We start from the raw sequence: 24,962 nt of genomic DNA on the forward strand, positions 1-24,962 counted from the left end.
AATCCAAAAAATCCAATTAAAAAATGAACAAAAGACACAAAGAGACATTTCACCAAAGAGGATACATGGATGGCAAATAAGATGATAAAGGTGTTCAGCATCTTATCTGTTAGAGAAATGCAAATTATAAGCACAGAAAGATATCACTATATACCTAACAGGATAACTAAACAACAGCACATGCTGGTGAGGATGTGGAGAAAACGGAACGCTCATACACTGCTGGTAGGAATGCAGAACAGGAGAGCCCCTCCGGAAAACAGTTTGGCTGTTTCTGAAAAAAAACCCTCAGTGCATATTTGCCATATGACCCAGCAATTGCACTCCTGGGCACTTATTATAGAGAAATGAAAACATATGTCCACACAAAAACATGTACATAATTGCTCATAGCAGCTTCACCTATAAGAGTTAAAAAGTGGAAACCAACAAAATGTCCCCCAGTAAGTACATCCATACCCAGAATAATACTTAACAACGAGAAGGAACAAAATATTAAGATACACAGAAACTTGGAGGGATTATGCTGAGTGAAAAAAAACAATCTCAAACTATCACATACATTATGATTATATTTTTATAAGAGTCTTGAATTGATTAAATTATAGAGATGGAAAAGGGTGCCAGGGTTAGGAATGGTGTGGAGTAGGGGGTTGGATATGAATATAAAGGGGTAGCAGAAGGGAGGTCTTTGTGGTGGTGAATAGATCAGTATTTAGATGGTGGTGGTAGTTACACAAATCTATACAAGTGGGAAAAAATGACACAAATTGAAAAAATTAACACACATTGTACCAGTATCAGTTTTGTGGTATGATATTTTACTATAATTAAGATATAACCATTGGAGGAAACTTGGTGAAATATACATAGGACTATACATATACTATATTGAAAACTTCCTGTGAATCTATACTTAATTCAAAATAATTTTTTTAAGTTAATTCAAATAGGTTAAGGATACTGACTGTAATCTTTAGGGTGACCAATAAAAGAATAAAAAAATGAAGTATAAATAACATGCTAATAGAAGAAAAAGATAATATTAAAAAGTCAACTAATACAAAAAAGGCAAAAAAGAATAAGAAAACAAAAATGTCAAATTTAAATTTATCAATAATTACATTAAATATGAAGGGGTTAAATACTCAAAGACTGAAATTGTCAGATTGGATAACACAGTAAAATCCAAATGTATACTGTTTACCAAAGACACAGATTAATGATAAAAAAAGAGATACAGAAAAGATGAAAGTAGAAAGATGGAAAAAAGATACACAACACTTACATTAACCAAAAGAAGCCTGATACAGCTAAACTAATATCAGACAAGTAGATTTTAAGAAGCATCACTGAAGATAAAAAGGGACAATTCATAAAGGGTCAATTCAACAGAAAGAAAAAACAGTCTTAGTAATCTAAAAAGATAGTCTCAAAACAGGTAGGGCAGGGACTTCCCTGGTGATCCAGGGGTAAAGAATCCACCTGACAATGCAGGGGACGCGGGTTTGATACCTGCTCAGGGAACTAAGATCCCACATCATGCTGCGGGGCAACTAAGCCTGCGCGCCACAACTACTGAGCTCTCATGCCTGAAATAGAGCTCAGGTGCCGCAAACTACGGAGCCCAGACGCTCTGGAACCTGCAGGTCACAACTACAGTGCCCACGCACCCTGGAGCCTGCGCACCACAACTAGAGAAGAGGAAAACCCACATGCCACAGCTAGAGAGAAGCCTGCGTGACACAACTACAGGGAGGCCCGCACACCACAACGAAGAGCCCGTGTGCCACAACTAAGACCCAGTGCAGCCAAACAAACAAATAAATAAATAATAAATCTTTAAGGAAAAAAAAAACAGGTAGGGCAAAAAGGACTCAGAATCCAAATAAGAAATAGGCAAATCCACAATCATAATTAGAGTTTATAACAAATCTCTCTCAGTAACTGACAGAATGAAAAAAAATCAATAAGGATATAGAAGATCTGAACAACATTCTAAATAAAGTTGACCTAATTGACAAATATAGAACATTGCACTCAACAACTGCTGGATGCTGAATTCTTTCCAAATACAAAGGAAATATTTATCTAAATAGACTATAGGTAGTTCAAAAAGCAAGTGTCAACAAATCCCAAAGAATAGATGACCTCTGATTACAGTAAATTAAGCTCAAAATCAATAACAGAAAGGTAACAAGAAAGCTAAAATATGTTAGTCAATCAAGCAATACATTTCCAAATAAACCATGGGTGAAAGCAATTATATTAAAATTTAAACATTTTGAATTAAATGATGATGAAGATACAACATACCAAAATTGTGGGATGCAGCAAAAGCAATGCTTAGAAAGAAATTCATAGACTTAAATGGATATATTAGAAAAAGATGGGGCTTCCCTGGTGGCGCAGTGGTTGAGAGTCCGCCTGTCGATGCAGGGGACACGGGTTCATGCCCTGGTCTGGGAAGATCCCACACGCCATGGAGCGGCTGGGCCCGTGAGCCATGGCCGCTGAGCCTGCGCGTCCGGAGCCTGTGCTCCGCAACGGGAGACGCCACAACAGTGAGAGGCCCGCATACCGCAAAAAAAAAAAAAAGAAAAAGATGAAAGATTAATAAATCAATGAGCTGAGCATCTGTATCAAAAAGCTAAAATAAAACAGTATACCAAATCTGAAAAAAGGAAGAAAATAACATAGGTTAGACCAGAATTGAGGAAAAAATTTTTTAAATACAATAAAGAAAGCCAAAAGTTGGACTTTTGGAAGAAAAAGGATTAATAAAATAGATAAAACACCAGGAATGTTTCAGAAATTGGACTTTATTATAAATTTTTAAAAATTTTCTGGTCACCAAAAGATACAATTATGGGAGTCAAAAAGCAAAACACAAAGCAGAAAAAGACAACTGTAATACATATGCCCAACAAAAAAACTGTATTCAGAATATATAAAAAACCTTTGTCAGTCAATGAGAAAAGGACTGACAAAACAATAGAAAAGTGTGCAAAAAACTTAAACAGAAACTCCACAAAGGAGGATATCCAAATAACCAACAAGCATATGAAAAGGTACTCAACATCATCAGTCGTCAGGAAAATGCAAATTAAAACAATAATGTGATACTACAAGTACCGCTAGAGTGGCTAAAATTGGGGGGGGAGGGGGAAAGAAAATTAAAGCTGGCAGTACCAAGTATAAGCGATGATGTGGACAACAAGAATTTTCATACATTACAGTGAGAGCACAGACCTACAACTGCTTTGGGAAACAGTTGGGCAGAATCTACAAATGCTGAATATATACCTTAAGACCCAGAAATTTCACTCTAAAGTAAATATCCAAGAGAAATGCACAACTGTGAACATCAAAAGACATGCTAGAACATTCATGGCAATTTTATTTATAATACAGCCAAAAACTGGGGAAAACCCACAAAATTATAGTCAACAAAAAAAGGAAAAATATATTCTAGTATATTCATGCAACAAAAAAATGAAAAGAACGACAGCTACATACAACAACCAAAAAGAATCTCACAGACACAAAGCGAAGACAAAGAAGCCAGGCAGAAAAGCATATATACTCAGATTGCATTATATAAAATTCAAATACTTATCTATGGGATGAAAGTCAAAATAGTGTATGATCTGACTTATATGTGGCATCTAAAAAAGCCAAACTCACAGAAACTAAGAGTAGATTGGTGGCTGCCAGGGGCTGGGAGAAATGGGGAGATGCTGGTTAAAGGATACAAACTTCCAGTTATAAGATGAAAAAATTCCAGGTATCTAATGGACAGCATGGTGACGACAGTTAACAATATTGTATTATATACTTGAAAGCTGCTAAGAGAATAGATTTTAAAAAGTCTTCACCTAACACACACATAAAGGGTTAATTATGTGAAGGGACAGATGTATTAACTAGCCTTACTCTGGTAAATAAGGGTAGCAAATATTTCAAATATCACGTTGTACATCTTAAACTTACACAATATTCTATGTCAACTATAACTCAAATAGGCTGGAAAAAATAGTGATTCCTTTGGGGTAGTTAGGACTGACTGAGGGGACACAGAGATTATTATGGAGTGCTGGTAACCTTCTATACCTTGATTTATGGGGAAGGTTATGTGTACATTCAATTTGTAAAAAATCCTTGAGCCATATAATCTTCGCTTGATTGTATGTTTTTTTCTCAAAATTTTTTAAAGTTTACAAAGTAAGTGATACAATCAGAGCAGAGAACCTGGGGTACTCCAATGAATGATATACACATACACTTCTCTTAAAGAAAGAGGTAGTAGGAATAGCCTCTATGTATCAAGCTAAACCTTCTCTGACAGAAACTGATTAAAGTTCAATTACCCAGCATTCACCTGAAGTGAAGGAAAATAAAGAAGTGGATATCTGAAGATGAAGCTTAGTCTATTACTGTGATAGATTACCCTCCACAGGCTTGATACGGATTCAACTGGCTAATTCCCATTGCCAGAATAAATCTTTTAACAAGTGCTCAAGTCAAGATGAATCCTCAACAAATGTGTTTTGACCTCTGTAGCGCACCTAGATCTTTCTTCCTTAAAGATTATACATTTTTAAAGCTTGTATCATTTAATTGCACACCAAATTAGAAGAAAAAAATAATCTTTACTCTGTCTTACACTTTTACACTAAAGTAGTTTGACCCACCCTGGTACAAGGCTGATATAACTCTAAGTTTTTTGAATTATAAATTGTTTTTCATCTTTTTTCAATAATAATACCTATTCTTTAAAATTAATGTAATTCCAAACATACTCAGCAAGATCAACATCTTAATATTTTGATCATATGCATGTGGTTTATGCACTTAAGCTTAATCCAATAGAAAACTTTTCAAATACGTAGATTCACTTAACAAAAACTGCTACAAAATACTGAAATATTAACTTCTTAGGTTTTAGCTATCCCTTCTGTGTTGTTAACTGAAAAGGAAGTTAACATTATTAGCTCTATTTTCATGGCTAACATCAATCTTTCCAGAAGTACTTGTATTATTGTCTACAAAAATGACTGCTTAGGATCAAACTGAATTTCCCAAAGCATTTCTGTATAGATTGTCCAAACCTAATTTGTGGTCCGTTATTTTGACTTATTCTGAATTCAGAGTATAGCAATGAGAATACAACAACCCAAATGCTTACGTACATTTGATGAATACTGTATTTCTATCACTTAAAAGCTAAAATATGCATTATCTTGAATTAAACAAGAAAAATGACCACTGCTTTTGCAACCCTAGTTTTGGTAGATTTTAAACAAATTTATAAACATATTTTGCTAGTTCACTTTCCCAATTTTTTGTTTGTTTGTTACTCCCTCAACATAATGGAAAAATAAGAAGCAAGGCACTCTCTGGGGAATCTGCCATAACAGGTGCACCTCATAGAAATGCAGACTTTTTTTTTTTTTTAATCTGCACCTTGTCTTTTCTTCTTGTAGAGCAAGGAAAGTGCTTATTTTCTTGTGAATTTACAAAAATGCTGTAAAACACTCTCTGGAACTGATCCCAAATATGAAATGCAAAGACGGATAGGATGCTGAGAGTATTCAATGAAATACAGCACCTAAAATGGTAGCAATAACAGGAAAAAAAATCTTATACATAATAGAGCTCCATTTCAAGTTTGGAACCAAGAGACGCCTCTTTTTTCATAAATCATTCAGTGAAATACTGAGTAGAGCACAACTCTGATGCATTATTGAACAGGCAAACCCCCTTGCACAGTAATTGATGGTGGCACTCTTGATTTAATGATCCTTATTTTTAAAGCTAATTAAAGAAATTGAGTTGCATGTTCAAAGCATATTAGCTTAATGTGACCAGACTATTTTGGACATAAAGTAGCTCACAGTTCCTGAGCTAAACAAGATACAAAATGCAACAGCAAGTTATAAGGGCGGGGTGGGGGGTTCAGATGAAACAAGCATAATTTTACATTTTCTATGAGACCTATCTTTAGTTCATTCAAATACTTATTCAGCCCCTGAAATGTCCGAGACATTGGGCTCTAGGTGATGGGATGGTAATTAAAGCGGTGTCTGTGGTAGACTGTGAAAGAAAAGGCAACAAATTATTTTCAGCTCCTCTCAGCAAGAACAAGTCTATTTCCCCACCTTTGAATCAAATAAAAACGTTCTTGATGAAGTAGTAAAAATTATTAATTTTATTCGATATTGACTCTTACACGCACATCCTTTTAATACTCTGTTAAAAATGGTAAGTAAGTATAAAGTACTTCTGCTATACAAAAAAATACAATTGTCAGAAGAGAAGCACTACTGTTTGAGTTGCAAACTAAAACTATGCTATTTTTTTCATGGGCACCATATTACTTGAAAAAAATGACTTAAAACCAAAAATGATTATACAGGCTTCGGTATATGGCAGACAATTTCTCAAAAATAAACAAAGTATGCTTGTCACTTCAAGGAAAACAACTGACAGTAATTGTTGCCAGTAGTAAAATTTGAGCTTTCAAGTAAAAATGAGAATTTTGAAAAATTTGCATCTGCCTTCCTGAGCTTGACACTTTTCCATAATTTAAAGACTCCATTGATAAGATCAGAAGTAATATTAGCCAAGTGTAACTTTCTGATACTATATAGTGAAATGTGGAATGTAATTTTTCTATTTTTCAAATTTTCCAGATGACCAATATAATATAAAATTCTGCATGGATAATAAAAGTAAAAATTCAAAGCACGAGACAGATTTTACTGTAACAGAGTACAAAATGTTCACTGTTCTGGTTTCAGATTCCACGTTGTAACTAACCTTTAAGAAACTACCAAGAGTTTTGGTGTCCTGTTGAAGGAGGATATCCACAACCATCTGTAAAAGCTATATATACCCCTCCCCTTTTCCAGCTACATACTGATACTTGCATGAGCCCTGATTTTCTCATATACATCAACTAAAACAAAAAATGCAAACAGATCAAAGGCAGGAGACATGAGAATCCACTGTCTTCTACTGAGCCACGTTAAAGAGATGTGCAAAAATATAAAACAATGCCACTCTTCTAATTTTTAAAGGTAATCGGTTTATTACTGTTTTTAATATAATAAGTAAATATTTACAATAGTTCTCAATTTTAATTTCTAACCTGATAAATACTGGTGGATAAAACCACAAAAACAGAAGCTCTTTGAGGTGCTTGGTAATTTTTAACAATGTAATGGGGTCATGAGGCCAAACTGAGAGTTGCTGCCTTAGAACATAAAATCTCAATAGGAGGAGGAAGCAATAAGCAGAGAACTGATATTTATTGAATGCCTGGTAAGCACTGGGCTTATGCCTTAGTTTTAAAATCCATGTTATTTAGTTCCCATTTTACAACTAAAGGAGGAAAAAAAAGGGGCTCAGTCAAGATAAATATATATTTTTTCATTTTAAGAAATCAACTCTGGCTTAAGATCATTTACTTATAAATATCAGTGCCAGAATACAAATCTGGATTGTGTCTGTCTCCAAACAAGACAACACTACAATACTGCCAGCACCTGAGATCAGATCATCAAAACGAAGGCCTCTAGATCACCAGGAAATTCTTAAATTATGTTCATTATACTGTTTAGGACAGTGAAACAAAAGACAACAGAGCTCTATGATTAAGACCTGGGCTCTGAACGAAAAAAGGAGCTGGAGGAATCAGGCTCCCTGACTTCAGACTATACTACAAAGCAACAGTAATCAAGACAGTATGGTACTGGCACAAAAACAGAAAGATAGATCAGTGGAACAGGATAGAAAGCCCAGAGATAAACCCACGCACATATGGACACCTTATCTTTGATAAAGGAGGCAGGAATGTACAGTGGAGAAAGGACAGCCTCTTCAATAAATGGTGCTGGGAAAACTGGACAGGTACATGTAAAAGTATGAGATTAGATCACTCCCTAACACCATACACAAAAATAAGCTCAAAATGGATTAAAGACTTAAATGTAAGGCCAGAAACTATCAAACTCTTAGAGGAAAACATAGGAAGAACACTCTATGACATAAATCACAGCAAGATCCCTTCTGACCCACCTCCTAGAGTAATGGAAATAAAAACAAAAATAAACAAATGGGACCTAATGAAACTTCAAAGCTTTTGCACAGCAAAGGAAACCATAATCAAGACCAAAAGACAACCCTCAGAATGGGAGAAAACATTTGCAAATGAAGCAACTGACAAAGGATTAACCTCCAAAATTTACAAGCAGCTCATGCAGCTCAATAACAAAAAACAAACAACCCCATCCAAAAATGGGCAGAAGACCTAAACAGACATTTCTCCAAAGAAGATATACAGAATGCCAACAAACACATGAAAGAATGCTCAACATCATTAATCATTAGAGAAATGCAAATCAAAACTACAATGAGATATCATCTCACACCAGTCAGAATGGCCATCATCAAAAAATCTAGAAACAATAAATGCTGGAGAGGGTGTGGAGAAAAGGGGACACTCTTGCACTGCTGGTGGGAATGTGAATTGGTTCAGCCACTATGGAGAACAGTATGGAGGTTCCTTAAAAAACTACAAATAGAATTACCATATGACCCAGCAATCCCACTACTGGGCATATACCCTGAGAAAACCAAAATTCAAAAAGAGTCATGTACCAAAATGTTCATTGCAGCTCTATTTACAATAGCCCGGAGATGGAAAGAACCTAAGCGCCCATCATTGGACGAATGGATAAAGAAGATGTGGCACATATACACAATGGAATATTACTCAGCCTTAAAAAGAAATGAAATTGAGATATTTGTAATGAGATGGATAGACCTAGAGTCTGTCATACAGAGTGAAGTAAGTCAGAAAGACAAAGACAAATACCGTATGCTAACACATATATATGGAATTTAAGGGGAAAAAATGTCATGAAGAACCTAGGGATAAGACAGGAATAGAGGCGCAGACCTACTGGAGAACGGACTTGAGGATATGGGGAGGGGGAAGGGTGAGTTTTGACAGGGCGAGAGGGAGTCATGGACATATACACACTAACAAACGTAGTAAGGTAGATAGCTAGGGGGAAGCAGCCGCAAGGCACAGGGATATAAGCTCGGGGCTTTGGGACAGCCTGGAGGGGTGGGAGGGGGAGAGTGGGAGGGAGGGAGACGCAAGAGGGAAGACACATGGGAGCACATGTATATGTATAGCTGATTCACTTTGTTATAAATCAGAAACTAACACACCATTGTAAAGCAATTATACCCCAATAAAGATGTTAAAAAAAAAAAAAAAAAAAAAGACCTGGGCTCTGGAGTCAGCGTGCCTGCATTCAGATACTAACTCACTCCCCCACTTAACCTCTCTGTGCCTCCGTTTCCCCAGCTGCAAAATGAGGAAAATATTATCCTGTGCTTTACAGTATTGTTATAATGATGAAACAGGTAAAATCTACGTGGAATAGCTCCTGGCACACAGCAGGAATTCCATACATGTTAACTGCTATGATGATGATGAATGATGAGTGACACATCTTTTTCAATATGGTTCCTACGAGAAAAATGAGGTGTCTTCAAAGTAACTTCAGTTATTTGGCTAGTTTATTTATGTTAAAAACTCGTTCTCTAGCAAGGAAAGTTATTAATGCACAAAACTTGTAAATATTCAACAACATTCACATACTCATTAATTAAGCAATCACTTATTGAGTTTGAGCAAAGTGTCATGTTAGGGACAAGGTATTCAAAGGTGAACATGGCATGGATTTTATCCCAAAAGTAGTAAATGGACTCCAAACAAACGTCCAAACAAATGAATTCTACAACTCCTGTTTACGCTTGTTAAGAACAAATGGCGAGTGGCGCACAGCATATACACCACTAGTCTAGGCATGTGTGTTGATGTGTATTTGCAGAATGTCTTTCCTTTATTTAAATCTCAACACTTCTGTGCTTTCTTAACAAAATTTCCAAGGGAAAAAAATTTACAGAATGTAATTTGACCAAAAATAATATTCTTATCAAAGTACGCTGAAATTTTCTACATCAAAGGGGTAAAGGTATCAAAATTAAGTAACTTTATCTTTTTCAAATGCCATCACGAATTTCAGAAATTTTAAATCTAGACAAATGACATGTTAGAATGTTTGCAGTGTTTTTTCTATGTCCCACATTTCCAGAAGATAAAACTGATTCACTGTTCACAGTCTGCTTAGAGAAAAATAAAAATAAAACCTTCTAGACAAGTATAAATATATGGAAATGGGCATATGAAGACTGATGTTACTTTGCCATGCTGTCTCTCCATTCCACTATTACCTTTACCCAGTTCATTTACTTTAAAACCTAGCATAATTATAAACAAAAGCAGAATGAAACTTCTGATTTATATTAAAAAGGCCCTCTGATTAAAATCTGGTGGGAGAATTTGAGGGAAATGGCAAATCTTAATGAATTTGAATTTACAAAAGATTTAGTTTAAATTCATTTCTCTTTAGGAATGTTATTAACTGTTTTTTCAACTTATTTGCTCCTTTAAATTACAGAACTAGGATTTAGAAACAGTGTAAATTAGAAGTTAAAAAAAAGCATTGGCTTCAGGGTCAGACAGACCTGGATTCTTCCCCTAAATCTACCAATGAATAATTGTGTGGTCCAGATTAAGTTATATAACCTCTCTAAACCCCAATTTCCTCACTGGACAAAATGGAGATAAAACCCATCTCAAAAAGCTGATGGACTGGTTAAATGAGACAAAGTCCACAGCACACAATGGCTTCCTAAAAGTAATTGTTCTTGTTGCTGTTGCTATATTTCAAATGCAAATCAACCTCTATTGTTCTAAATTCTTGGGTTATAAAACTGATTTACATTATACCCAGTAAATTTCACATTTTTTCCCTCTTCTCCAAAGACCATTTAACTTTGTCACAAAAACACCATACAATTAGCACCATTTGCTGTTTTAGACACACATGCATACCCAATAGCAAGATGGTGTTGCATTTTAATCCAGCACTGTATAAAAAGCTTGAACACTGCCTTCTTGCCCAGGATAAAACAAGAATTTTAGTCCCTTCAAAGGCTCTATATTTACAAACTTTTAGTTAAAGGAACAAACATTTAAAAGCTGTTATTGTACCAAAAATAAAGTATTTGAAATTCCTACAGTAAATAAACTTTATGGTAAATGTAAAAACATGAGACTCAACTCCTCCTCTCATAACTTCTCCTAGATAACGTACATTGAAGTCTCAAGAAACAGACACTTTCCTGTTAGGCGGCTGCAATGCTCTCTCATAAAAGCAAAACCGTTTCAGGGGTAAGAAAAATAGTTTTTTCATTTTCACAGGCAACATCAACTGGGAAGAATTCCAGTCGATTTCTCATACTTCCTGTTAATGGGGTTGAGGCGTATCTTCTTTCTCTCCATTCCCCTTCCCCCATACCCAGTCATAATTTAACCTAGGCATTCTTGGGAGAGAGTAGCCATTTCCCCTTTCCTGACAGCAAGCCTACAGGTGAATTATCTTCATTTCAGTCTCAAATTAGAAACCATCCACACAAGGGTTATGTTTTCATCTTTTACCTAAGTAATAAAATAAAGCTGAGGAAATACAGGCATCTCTGCTCTTTGAGACATGAATTACACAAAACAGCATCTTTTTGAGGACCAAAGTCAAAAGAGAGCAACCAAGTACTCAGTTATCAAAATTCTCAACTTTCCAACAACCTAAAAAACATAAATGTAAGAAAGTGTCAGAGGTGAGGATGTTACTGCTTAAAAGCAGCATACCTCGACACTTTGGCCATGAACGTGATGTATCAGTCCTACAAACACAGAAGAGTGGCTCTCTGGGCAGGCCTCAGGATGGTGGTGTTTCACCCAATACCCTCTGCTTATGTCAGATATTTGAAAGTAACCCTAGGACACACTGACTACCTGTTTCTTTAGGTTCTATAAAGTGCGCTCCTGTTTTAAGACAGTATAAGAAAAAAATACATGGGGTACATTACTTCATGTACTCTTCTGCAGAAAAGCCGTCGCTAAATTAGTGTGTATTCTTAGTGTATTTCATTCTTAGAAAGATGAAAGAAATAGTCCTTTGAAGTCACGTGTTTTACAATTATAATTGAGGGTCTTATCCATCAAAAATGTCATTAAAACCTATACCTTTGTTTTATGCTGTGTGTTTTTACTACAACCTTTAAAATGTGGAGAAATAAAAATACGTAAATAAAATGATTGTTAAAAGACTGTATTTAATAGTGTGGTTAAAAGATCAAGTTCATACAACTTCAACTTGATACAATAAAATTTGACATAGAAAGTTGAATGCAAAAGAGCAAAGATGATAAAAACCAAACCAAAAAAAAGAAAAAAACTCAAAAAACAACAAAAAAAATCTTACCTTAATAAATCCTTTATAATCTGGCTCCAAAGTTTCCTCCCTTGCCAGTAGCCTCACATATTCTATTGCTCTGATAATACAGGTATGTATGTGACTCTGTACCAGGGTTTCTCAACCTCAGCACTGAACACCCCCTAAACCCCACACTTCTTTGTTTTGAGGGGCTATCCTTTACACTGAGGATGTTCAGCAGCATCCCTGGACTCTACCCATTACGTGCCAGTAGCAATGGCCCCCACAGCCCACATGCTGCAACAATCAAAAGTGTCTCCAGATATTGCCCGATGTCCCCTGGAGAGGGAGAATGTAAAATCCCCATTTGAGAACTGCTCTATACTCTTCTAACCACTGTTTCCACTACCTGAAATAACTTCCTCCATCTCTGCAGAAAACTCCTACTCATTTTCAAGACCTATTTTATATGTTACTTCCAGTGTGAAGTTTAGTTTTCCTCTAATCAAAGTTAGTAATTTCTTCCTCTTTCTTCCTCTTATACCACTCACATTCTTGTTTTTCTATTTTTTCTATATTTTTTCTATATTTCCCTCTAGATGGTGAGAACCTCCACCTTACTTATTCATTGTGTTTTTGATTATTTTAGGTGTTCAACAAGGTTTATTAATAAATGATTATGAGCTTTCTATAAAATAACCATGAGCTCCCATAATGTTCCCATTGCCAAGGGGAAATCTGGTTCATAGAATGATGTCTCACGTTGAGCAATATATAATTATCTGGTTCTTTTTTGCCTTTGTCCTGGGAAATGAGAAATAAATTCTATACTAAATTTTAGCAACCCAAGATTCTTGGTATATCTAATTGTCTAATATTTTTATTTGATCTTTATTTAGATTTACCTTTGAATCATCTATTAGGATGCTTTGCCTTCAGGAGTTGTTCCAAATTCTTTTTGGAATGTGAACAGATAAAACTTAGGAACACAGAAATATAAAACCACAATTTGATACCATGAAGACCGTATTTTCCAAGAATAAAAATGAAAAAGATGGACTGAATTACTGTGATCTACACTGAACAGTAATTTCCAACACTGGTTCTATATTAAATCAGCATCTCTCCAATTATTTCAAGAGATGTCATAAAATTTCCAAAGAAAAACTTGGAAATTTCCAAAGAAAAACTTGGAAAAATCTGGTTTAATTTTGTGTGTAAATACACTATGCATCTAGATGATATATATGTAAGCCAACACTTTGCTGGGAGAAAGGTTAATGAACCAGGATCCTGGAAATATCAAACAAGAACAACAACAAAATAACAACTGTCATACTCCAAAAAGGCTGGAAATCACTGACAAGGAGAAACCTCCAGAATATTCTATCCCCCCAAGGCTAGTCTTCCATATCAGCAGCTTTTGTAGCCTGCATATCCACATCATTTTTTCAATGTTGGACTTGGTCTCTGTGGCCATAATTTTTTTAAAAAATCTTAGCAATGACAATTTTTAAATATTAATTCTAACTTATAAATATCAATTCTAACTTTCTAATGAAATTAATCATTTTAATTCACAGTTTCCCTATAAAAAACTCAGGATAAAAAGACATTTAACTTAGTGCCCATAGTTAATTCAGAAAGCAAGGCGATTAATTAATCAGGAAAGCAGCATCCACCTATATTGGAATAGAGAAACATCACGGAATAAATATTCAAATCCAATATCCTTGTGGCTGACAAGTTTCTATTATTAAACTGCTAACATATTTATTTCCTCCACAATAGCTGGATTTTTGTCATGAATATGCATTAAGCCCTGCAGTTATTAGCCCTGATGACTAGGTGACAGTGAGGACACTACTTGAGAATTTGCATTTGACAGATCATTGACACAAAGTCACAGTTCCCTTTTTTTTTCCCCTCTTCACTTAAACAGGAATCATGCAATAGGAAATGAACTGGAGCTATTAGAGATTATTCAGGTTTAATAGCACACATCCTTTTAGCTGGCATTAAAACAATACACAATGTGGCAGAGTTAAACAGAGGCATCAATTATACTCTCAGACCTGTTAATATTTTTGACAATATTTAAATAGCACATCCCTTCAGGGCATGGCTTTTTTGCCCTCTCAGTTACACACCTGTCAAGTGTTTAACTTGCCAAAGGGAAACAGTTTGATTTCTAAGGGCAGTCTTAATACGGAAGAAGCAAATTGGAAAAATTAAACATTATTGAATAGAAGTAATGGGAAGGAAAAATCTGAAGGGAAAAAAATAGTAGGCTTAATTCAACATGGCATGTCGGCATCTGTCATTAATGCAACAATATGATCATGTTCCCAATATGGTGCATATACCTTGGGCTTTTCAATTATTCCCTCCCTTTGCTTTTTAAAAGACAGAATGATGGCAGGGGAAAATCAAAGGGGTCAACATTTCCAGTAATAATAAAAAAGATGGAAATGGTAACTTGCTCCTATTGTGCATATAAAATTATACATTTGAAAACCTAAGTTAGGTATAAGATAATAAATAAAAGCTAGACATGCATCAGATTTGTGTAGCTACTGGATTAAAAACACAAACCAAATGTCACTCCTTAGATGCATTACTTAAATATTAAGTTATAAATATCAATAAATTAGCAGTTGGTAAACTATATAGAAAATTTAAATCTAACATGATAACGTCTAGAATATTTAATGTTTAAACTTTAAAACAGAAAATATTATTTTAAGTTTTTGAAAATTTTCTCTAGTCACGCAAGGAAAAGAAATTGGTTAAGTTAACAAATGAAACTGAATTGGTAAAGAACGGAGAGTAAAGTGAAGAGTCACAAAAAAATGTGGGAAATTATCAATAGTTTCAACCAACATAAAGTCATGGCATCTAGGGCATTTCTACCCTTGGGGGCAGGGGGAGATGTGAGATAAGCTGCAGGGTCAAATAAGGGAAAGGGCTGTGCCTTGGCAGCCAAGAAGCATGAGTTGTAGCTCTGGTTCTACTCTCCTAAACCACTCTGCTGTAATAAGCAGGGGGAAGAACGGATGGTTTCTTTGGTCCCTTTCAGTATTTGAAGGGGTGACCAATGAGCCAAAAAGTCCAAAGTCATGTAAGACACGCCTACAGAATTCACAAACATCACAGCTTACGTAGCCTTGAAATACAGTTGACCCTTGAACAACACAGAGGGTAGGGGCATGGCACCACCCCACACACAGTCGAAAATCCACGTATAACTCTGAATCCCCCAAAACTTAACTACTAAGAGCGTACTGTTAACCGGAACTCTTACCCATAACATAAACTGTCACTTAACACATATTTTGTATGTTCTATGTATTATATACTGTATTCCTACAATAAACTAGAGAAAAGAAAATGCTATTAAGAAACGTCATAAGGAAGAGAAAGTACATCTATGTGCAGTTCTAATCCATGGTGTTCAAGGGTCAACTGTATACTAGCTTCTAACATTTAATACAATGAGATGACACTGTCCATAGACCTAGACTATGAGGCTCAATAATATTATGCTCAATAATTTCCAAAGAAATTTCAGCTGAATCATGTGGGACCCAAACAGTTTTAGAGCCCATATTCTACTTCCATTCCAAAAAGATAAAACAAGCTCAACAACAAGTAGGCCCATTTCTCTCCTCCTTTCAGCAGACATGGTAAGTATGAAAGCTATTCTCCTTACATAAGGCTGGCTAGCAGGGAAATTTCAACAGTTGCCTCACTGGACTAATGGTATTCCCTAACACACTTACTAGTACTTTTTCTTGCAACTTTTCATCTCATTCTAATCATATTTTCACATAATACAATAAGAGGAGACATCTTCACACTCTTTAAAAACCAGATAATTTTCCACACCATAATTACACTAATATTCATGATATTGGTTTCTCCAAAAGTGTGCCAATTCATTTTGAAAATGAGTACCTAAAACTAATCTTTTCAATAATTTACAAAGGAAACAAACACAACTACATATAATGAAACTACCTCTTTTTCTGAATTCATGGCCATAACTTTTAAAATCATTAGGTAGAAATTCACTTGAGAAAAATATTTTTAGACATTCTTCTTGATCTACTTACTTAATTTTGGGGGGGGCTACTAAAATATCTAGATTAAGAAGTTATATGACACTAAACAAATTCTTTCTCTGTTGCTACTATTTGTTCTCTTTGCATTAGGCATATTTTGGGTTTTTTGTTAATTGGAGCTGTTCTTTCACTGAATTATGAAACTAGTCTATAGGTTTCATTTTAAACTTTTAAGGCAGAATATTTGCTAGCAAGTCATCCATAAATATCAGATTAATGCTAAAAACATCAGAATGAGTATTAACTTGGACTAAAGACATAATTAGACTGACTTCAAACCTTGTGAGGATAGCAACCATTTAAAAAATATTTTTTAAAAACCTGAGAAATGGTGATTAAGTAAGTTCAAAGACCATCTGACTCCAGTTTTCATTCTGTCATTGTGATATGTTTCAATTTTAATATAAATGCCAGGACTTTTTAATATTCATAATTTTTACAGGAATAAAACACTGTGTTACATTTAGAAGTCCTAATGTTTATCACCATCTGATGCTGTCATGGGAGCAATTGCTACTTACACTCTTTTCAGAAGTGAGAACTGCAATTCCTCTAACTGATGACAATGTAATTACTCCGTTTACTGTCAAAATAGAGGTGATTTCCCTTCCTCACATACATGATTACACATGCAAATCCAGGCTCATCTGAAATCATGTAAGTTTACTGAGTGTCTGAATCTGAATGAGCAAGATCACATGAACCATGAGTCCTAGTGATGATGGAAACCAAGCTACAGTCATCCACCCTAAACATATTTTCATCATCCCCTTCTCCTGCAGGAACTCATTCTTCCGTATCCACACAGCCTTCAACACAATGTCATATCATCTACAATACACTGCAACAACTGTCACAAAAATAACTGGGGGTGGGGGGGAGCCACAGTTAATCTGAATGTCTCATTTGGAGGTTTAAATCAGGAGCCCCCAATCCCCGGGCCACGGACTGGTACCGGCCCACGGCCCATTAGGAACCGGACCGCACAGCAGGAGGTGAGCGGCGTGTGAGCGAGGGAAGCTCCCTCTGTCGCTCCCCACTGCTCCCCATCGCTCGCATTACCGCCTGAACTATCCCCACCCCCACCCCCCGCGTCCGTGGATAAACTGTCTTCCACAAAACCGGTCCCTGGTGCCAAAAAGGTTGGGGACCGCTGGCTTAAATGACTGCATTAACTATTCATTAACACGTACAAAAATCAGCCTTTCAGAAAAACATGAGACTTTCACAAGCTCTACGCAACACCACAAAGGCCTCCTGTGAGTGCACCATGTCTTACCTGGTCTTTCAGCTGCTGTACAGAAGTCTGCAGGTTCAGAATCTGGCTGAAGAGTGGGCTCTGCAACACTGACTTGAGAAGGTTCAGTTTGTCTTCATTTGCTACATCCCCGCGCTCCCGCAGCTTGGCCTGCAAGCGCTCTGCTGCCTGCAGGGCCCGATTTTTGTCTAAACCAAAGAGCCACATTAGACAGTAACAGGATTTGAAAGACAGGCATCAAACCATGCTTATAGAAATCCTAAAGCTATTCCTTTCCAGAGCTCAAAATTGACTCAGAAAAAAAAGAAGGGTCTAAAACATGTCACTACGAATATATTCTTCAAACCTTGAAATCTCTAGTAAGAAAGTTTGACAGCAGCGAACTGGTTATAGTGTATGCTACATGCAACTAATTGTAAAGTACAGAAACTAATTCAGATGAAGCATATTTGAGTTCCAATACCAGGTATTTCATCTCTAATGAAAACCAAACACTCTGTCATCTTGTAAATGCTGACATTTCCACTTTTTAAAAAAACTTATATGTAAGAAAAATTAGAAGTACAGCTAATAAGTGGAGGTGAATAATGTTACTGATGAGTTGTAACATCCAAATATGACAATTTCATACATTAAGGGGCAAAGCACTGTATATTTGTTAATTTACTTGAAAATACATCACAATAATGCATATCCCTTCAAAACCACAATTTTTTAGTATTTTAAGTGTCTTACCCCCAAAGTAAGATATTTATTTGCCAAAGTAAATGTCTTGAATTAGCATATCCTTAATAATCCTAGCATCTTGCAAGCATGCTTCTACCAGATAGTGAGTTTCTACCACATATAACAGTTAAAAATATCTCCCCAAACCCTACTCTCGCTCTCTTTCTCTCCCTTACTTGTAAGTGAAGCCACATTAGTTTTTAAAAAAATGGAGACTGCTCAGATATATGTCCTAACAGATTCATGATGGTAACAAGTGCGTCTATTAAAATATATTTGCCATATCATAGTAATCGAAAAGAGTGAGAATTATCACCAGAGTCATTTTTGATAGCACCAAATGTAGAATTATGCAGGAATGGGGAAATTAAAACATGAATCAATGTCGACCATGAGTTCACAAACACAAATTTAAAGAAACAATATTTACTCATATAGTAGGTCCCCTATACATTAACCTTCAAGTTGTGAACTTTCAAAGAATGCGAACGTGCATCTGGTTCCAGCAAGGAACCAGAACCTGTGCCATCAACGTCAGGCATGAGTGAAACTGCAGCTTGCCCTCCATCTCCTATTGCTGACGATCCTTCAGCTCCACCATCTCCCACCTCCTCTCCCTCCTCCAGTCAGTAACTCTTCTTGCCTGTTCACTCGATGCCAGCCCCTGTATGCCAGCTGTTGGACTGTACTAATGTACTTTTCAAGGTACTATAATGTAAGATTAAAAATGTTTTCTTTATTTTGTTTGCTTGTTTTTTACGTATTATATGTGTGAAACGTATTATAAACCTATTACAGTACAGTACTATATAGCCGATTGTGTTAGTTGGGTACCTAGGCTAGCTTTGTTGGACTTACAAACAAATTGGATTTATGAACCTGCTCTCGTAATGGAACTCGTCCGGATGTAGGGGACTTACTGTATGCAGAATTTAAAAGCAAATAATAGTGAAGATATGCATGAGAATTTTATTCTGGGTCATATTTCCCATGGTATCTCAGAATACAAATCTAGTATTAATTCCCATGTCAATTCTTGAAAAGTATACAACTCAGTAATAACTTACAGAATGAAGATTATAAGGTAATGGTTTATATAATTCTGTATTTCCCCTTTGCTGTCCACTTTCTTATGAGGAACTTTCCTATGTGGACTGGTAGTCTTTATGATTTGTGACTTTAGTATAAAATAGGTGATGCAGGAAATGTACACCCATGCATTCTTATTACGGGCATAGTACCAGGAACAAAAGTCAAAGTAATGATCCCCATGATCACAAAAACAGCTCCTTCTCCTCTCCTGCCACCCACTCTCCCCACCCTTCCCTCAAAACCTGCAGGTGTCAAGCCACCAGCCATGATCATCAAGGCACCGAAGTGAAATCCAGATACCTTCCAATAATCATACCCAAAGAGTTCCCTGGAAAAGGTGAGGACTGCGGTGCCCGACGAGGGACGATGAGGGACTGGGTGTACCATACCTGATATACCTGAAACTAGTTCTATAAACTAGCTTCTCTAAAACTAAAGAGCAGTGTGAAAAAAAGATTAACACATGAGTCTAGAAAATTTGGATATTTCAACCTAAATTATCTCAAGCAGAAATTAAACTGCCTTAAATTGTCACTCGAGTTTGTCAACCTAAGTGTTTGTTACTGTTATTTTTACCAACTTAAAAGCAAAGCTCAGTAGTATTTCACCTGCCAAGAATAAATTAAAAATAAGACACAGGCAATGATCTTTCAGTATTAAAAAAATTGTTAAAACTTTTGGTGCTATCCAGAAACAAACATTAACCAGAACTGGTTTCATAAATCAGAACTGGGTTTACATTAAGTTTTAATAAAACCCATAATTGGTAGAACATTTCATATACTCTCAACTTTTGCTTATAAATGATGTGTTTTTGAAACACTTCATATGAAATCATCCAAATATAGAAACACATTACCCTAGTACAATGCTAGTGGATAAAAAAAAAATTTACTAAGTTACTATAGACAGAATCCAGATATGTAGAACACACCATATTTCAAAGATCCCAATGGAAGGAGTTTCAATTATTATCAAAATGGTCAGGAAGAAACAGGTCTTACCTATAGTTTCTAACATTTTCCACAAGTTCAGTGTCCTTCTCTACAATGATTATAAACAGCAACTACAAGGAACTCTAGGGAGAAAAGAAAATGGAATGGTTATGTTTTACAACTTTAAAATTATATTCTAAAACCAAATACTCTAAAAAGCACTTGATACTACTATGATTCCTTTGACCATTAAAATCTTGTTGAGGTAACTTAAGATAGTTTTCTTTATAGGCCAAAAAAGTAATCATTTTAGGATTTATTCAAAATTATCTTATATTTGCAGATAATACTTGTATAATAAGGTAAAAGGCATAAAATCTGTTTTAAATAAGATAGTAGAAGTATCCAAAATATTTCCTTAAGAGCTTCTCAACACAGACCACTATAACCTTGGATTCACTTACAGATCTTTACCCAAAGAGGAAGGCATTTACTTGGCTCCGCATGAGAAATTCCGTAGGCAAAAAAATAAATAAAATGTAAAAAACAGAATAGGGCTCCCCTGGTGGTGCAGTGGTTGAGAGTCCACCTGCCGATGCAGGGGACACGGGTTTGTGCCCCGGTCCGGGAAGATCCCACATGCCGCGGAGCGGCTGGGCCCGTGAGCCATGGTCGCTGGTCCTGCGTGTCCGGAGCCTGTGCTCCGCAACAGGAGAGGCCACAACAGTGAGAGGCCCGTGTGCCTCAAAAAAAAAAAAAAAAAAAAAAAAAAAGAATATATGATCCTGCCCTTGAATGCTCAGTCTTAACTGGGAAGATGATTCAGACATACCAATTAAGAAATGAATTGTGACACTCGAGCCGTAAGTGAATCAATGCAAGATAACATATTAAATCACGGACGAAAAACTGAATAAAAAAGAGAGCACAACATTAAAAAGATTTTTTAAAGTTTTCAAAATACCCTCCTGTCAATAATCTCTCTTATTCCCACTCAAAAAAATCTTCTCAACTCCTTCAACCCACACAGATTTCATCTTTCTCTGATAATACTCATCTAGGCTATTTAAAGTACCACATATAGATCTCGGCTGACAATATCCACACCACTAACCCATCTTTAACCACTGCTGTCCAGCAGTTTCGCCCAACTGAATCCAAGTTACATCTATCCTCTGCCTTGCAGAAAACCCTGAGTCATTAGGAAGTCAGTAGGTCATTTCTTCAATGCAGAAAAGGAATCCACAACCAGACATCCTCACTTTTCATCTGGAAGATGAGACAGTGGATTTCTCTGAGAAGGGACAAGTTGCCCCCTGTAATCTCTTTAAGAGAGAATGCATTTGGGAAACAAGGAAGAATGTGACGTACACAAGCAGATGCACAGACCATCAATGCCTGCAGTCAGCTCTGTGTAATAACTGAGAACACTACTTACTTTCCTTAACCCAGTTTAGAATATAACGATTTAAAATAACTCCACTTCAATTAGTCAAACAGCTCAACTATTGGCACTTGTTTTAGAAAGTGCCCTGGTGTCAAGAAAAGAGGGCACTAACCTGGAATTTAAACCTCAAGAGTGGTGCGGCCTTGAGCAAGGGGCCTATCATCTTAATCTTAGTTTCCCAGAAAACGCACTTACTCTTTGGGTATGTAATGATAAATGAGATTAGAAATATATATATACCAATTTCCAACTCAGTGCAAAACTCGTAATTCTAAAATATATATTTACAATTAATGCTGAGCCCATGTACTGAATAGATTAGCATTCCAATGCCAGGCCTTGCATAGTTTTATGGGGGAAAATATAGGGAGATCTTTAAAATAGTTATATTTTTTATTCTTATTTACAAGGAGAATATAATAGTCCTTCATAAAAGAGAATATTATTAGGTCCCCTCTAAAAAGATTATTAACTTCTGACAGAAAAATAAAAGGAAAGATACCCCAACAGAAGGAAGCCCAGGTCTACAAAGGTGTATTTAATGCAACCGCCCAAGAGGAAGCATGATAGCAGTGAAAGGGCATGGACAAGGGAGTCTGATGACCTGAGTTAAAATTTCAGCTTGACCATTTACTAGCTATACACCCTTGTTAAGTCACCCATCTATCTCTTCTGAACTTGGTATTCATAAAGTTTTGAAAGGGTAAAATTATATGCATGAGTGTTTGGTATACACAATAAAATTCAGTTCTATCCTCTTTCCCCTATGAAAAATTAACTCATAAAGATAAACAGTATTCATGACTTGGCAAGGGAGGGGGATAGGCCTATGGATTTAGAGGCCCACTGATTTATGAGGATTCTGCAGAGAAAGCACAGAGTAAGCAGTTCCCAACTGAGAAGAACACTGGTGCCCAAAAGTTCACCTACAAGTCAGGTCTGTGGAAGCAGAATTACTTTTTTTTTTTCCAGAGAAGCCCTTACCATAAAGGTTTTTGGTTTTTTTTTTAAGACGTTGGAGGTAGGAGTTTATTAATTAATTTTATTTATTTTTGCTGTGTTGGGTCTTCATTTCTGTGTGAGGGCTTTCTCTAGTTGTGGCAAGCGGGGGCCACTCTTCATCGCAGTGCGCGGGCCCCTCACTATCTCGGCCTCTCTTGTTGCCGAGCACAGGCTCCAGACGCGCAGGCTCAGTAGTTGTGGCTCACGTGCCTAGTTGCTCTGCGGCATGTGGGATCCTCCCAGATCAGGGCTCGAATCCGTGTCCCCTGCATTAGCAGGCAGATTCTCAACCACTGCACCACCAGGGAAGCCCCATAAAGGTTTTTTTTTTAAAAAAATAAAAAAAAGCTCAATTCAGCTGCAAGTCACTGACATTAGTTTCCAGATGACAGCTCCATTCCTCTGGATTTCAGTATTCAAAAATTAGTTTCACAGTTTGTCTTCTCTGCTCTGTTGTCCCTCAAATAAATAGATAACTATTCTGATTTTACCAGGACAGAGACAAGAAGTTGAAAAAAATGTTCCTTTCTATGCCCTATACTCCAATGGCAAGTATTCAGTTTTAAGTGTAAAACTCATTTGTAATCACAGAATTTTTGAGATTACAGAGACGGCATCCACTCCCATCAAACTGCAGACATGAATTCTCTTTCTCACCCTTTCACCACCCCACCAACACCCTTCCCTCTTTACCCATTTCAACATTGTATGAAAATAGAATGGTACCTGGATGATAACAGTGGGTCATGGCCAATGGATAAGACATAAAGAAGGCTCAATACATTTCAGAAGAATGCCAAGCTCTCTGGGTTTTTCTAGGCAATTCATGCTAGCAGTGATGAATCAGAGGAGCAGTAAAGCGGCGAAATAAGACGTGGGTACAATAACAAAGAGACGGACACGAATGCTGGGGCAGAAGCAGTGGTAATAACGGCATAACGGCAACCGCCCAGCACCTATTACATTTGGATCTGGGCACTGTTCAAAGCATGTTATCAAATTAAGTCCTTTAAGCCTTACACAATCTACTCACTGTACAAATGTGGAAACTGAGGCACAGAAACATTAAGTAACTTGCCTCACTGGTAAGTGATGAACCTAAGATTTGAACCCAGGCAGTTTGTTTCCAGAGTCAATTAATTTAGCTTCTACAATATACTGCCCCTTGATAAGAAGAAGACTCACCTTACCATTCTCTTTCCTCTATCCAGCCAAGTTCAACATTGCGTAGACCTTGCTCTACACAGGAGAAACTAAAAAAAGAAATGGCGGCCCGAAGTGAATGAAGTCTGAAAGGGACTGGTTCAGACTATTTAACATAGCCCATAATCCACACAAAGGTATGAACAAGTCAGAGTTTAGGATTTTAGAAACTATGCGTAGGTACGTCAAAGAAAGATCAGTAATATTCCCCATTTATGTAATGTCCATATATGTTTAAACAAATCATTTTTGAAATTCAAGATTTTAAGAAAAATCCCCAAGAAAAAATAAGCCTCTTTATATTAATATTCAAAGTACCTTTAAAAATATGGCTATTATATGTCAAAGTACTAAATCCCTCAACACAATGAGAATAAGAATATTCAAATAGTATAGAAAATACTAGCTTCTATACAGTAGCCCCTCTAGCTACTGTTTACATACTCTGCCTGTAGCCATATCACTATTTAGCTATAATTGAGCCTATTTCAGTAGCCATAGCACTCAGAACTACAGGACATACCAATAATGGATCAATGAATTCAGTGCCTATGAAGCACTATAGTGCTAGGCAAGTGCTGTTTCCATACATTACATCATGGGAGCTGGGGCCCCAACCATCTTGCTCTCCATAGTATCCTCCACTGCCTGGCACATTATTCTCTCCATTTTCCAGGTAAGACAACAGAGGAAAGGAAGAGGCTGAGGTCTTACTCAGGGTCACAGAGCTAGTAAGCCAGAAATCTTAGCTTTGAATCCAACTCTGTTTGATTCAAAGCCCCCACTTACTCAATCACACTATCCCTTATTTTCCAT

At 36.4% G+C, this 24,962-nt stretch overlaps 1 protein-coding gene across 6 annotated transcripts in view; it reads right to left on the reverse strand.

Annotated features, from left to right (window-relative positions):
• MPDZ (multiple PDZ domain crumbs cell polarity complex component) overlaps positions 1-24,962 on the reverse strand; it is a 171,358-nt gene that overhangs the window by 115,843 nt on the left and 30,553 nt on the right. For 5 of the 6 annotated variants that reach the window (XM_032634997.1, XM_032635002.1, XM_032635000.1 and 2 more), the window contains exons 2-3: positions 20,564-20,637; positions 17,763-17,929 (exon numbers count right to left, since the gene is read on the reverse strand). In XM_032634997.1, the coding sequence (XP_032490888.1) occupies positions 17,763-17,929; positions 20,564-20,579 (183 nt within the window). In that variant the 5' untranslated portion in view covers positions 20,580-20,637. Of the gene's footprint in view, positions 1-17,762; positions 17,930-20,563; positions 20,638-24,962 lie in introns of those variants that run through there. The other variant, XM_032635001.1, reaches the window with a different exon arrangement.

This window comes from Phocoena sinus, chromosome 6, assembly GCF_008692025.1.
Source record: "Phocoena sinus isolate mPhoSin1 chromosome 6, mPhoSin1.pri, whole genome shotgun sequence".
NCBI classification, from domain to species: domain Eukaryota; kingdom Metazoa; phylum Chordata; class Mammalia; order Artiodactyla; family Phocoenidae; genus Phocoena; species Phocoena sinus.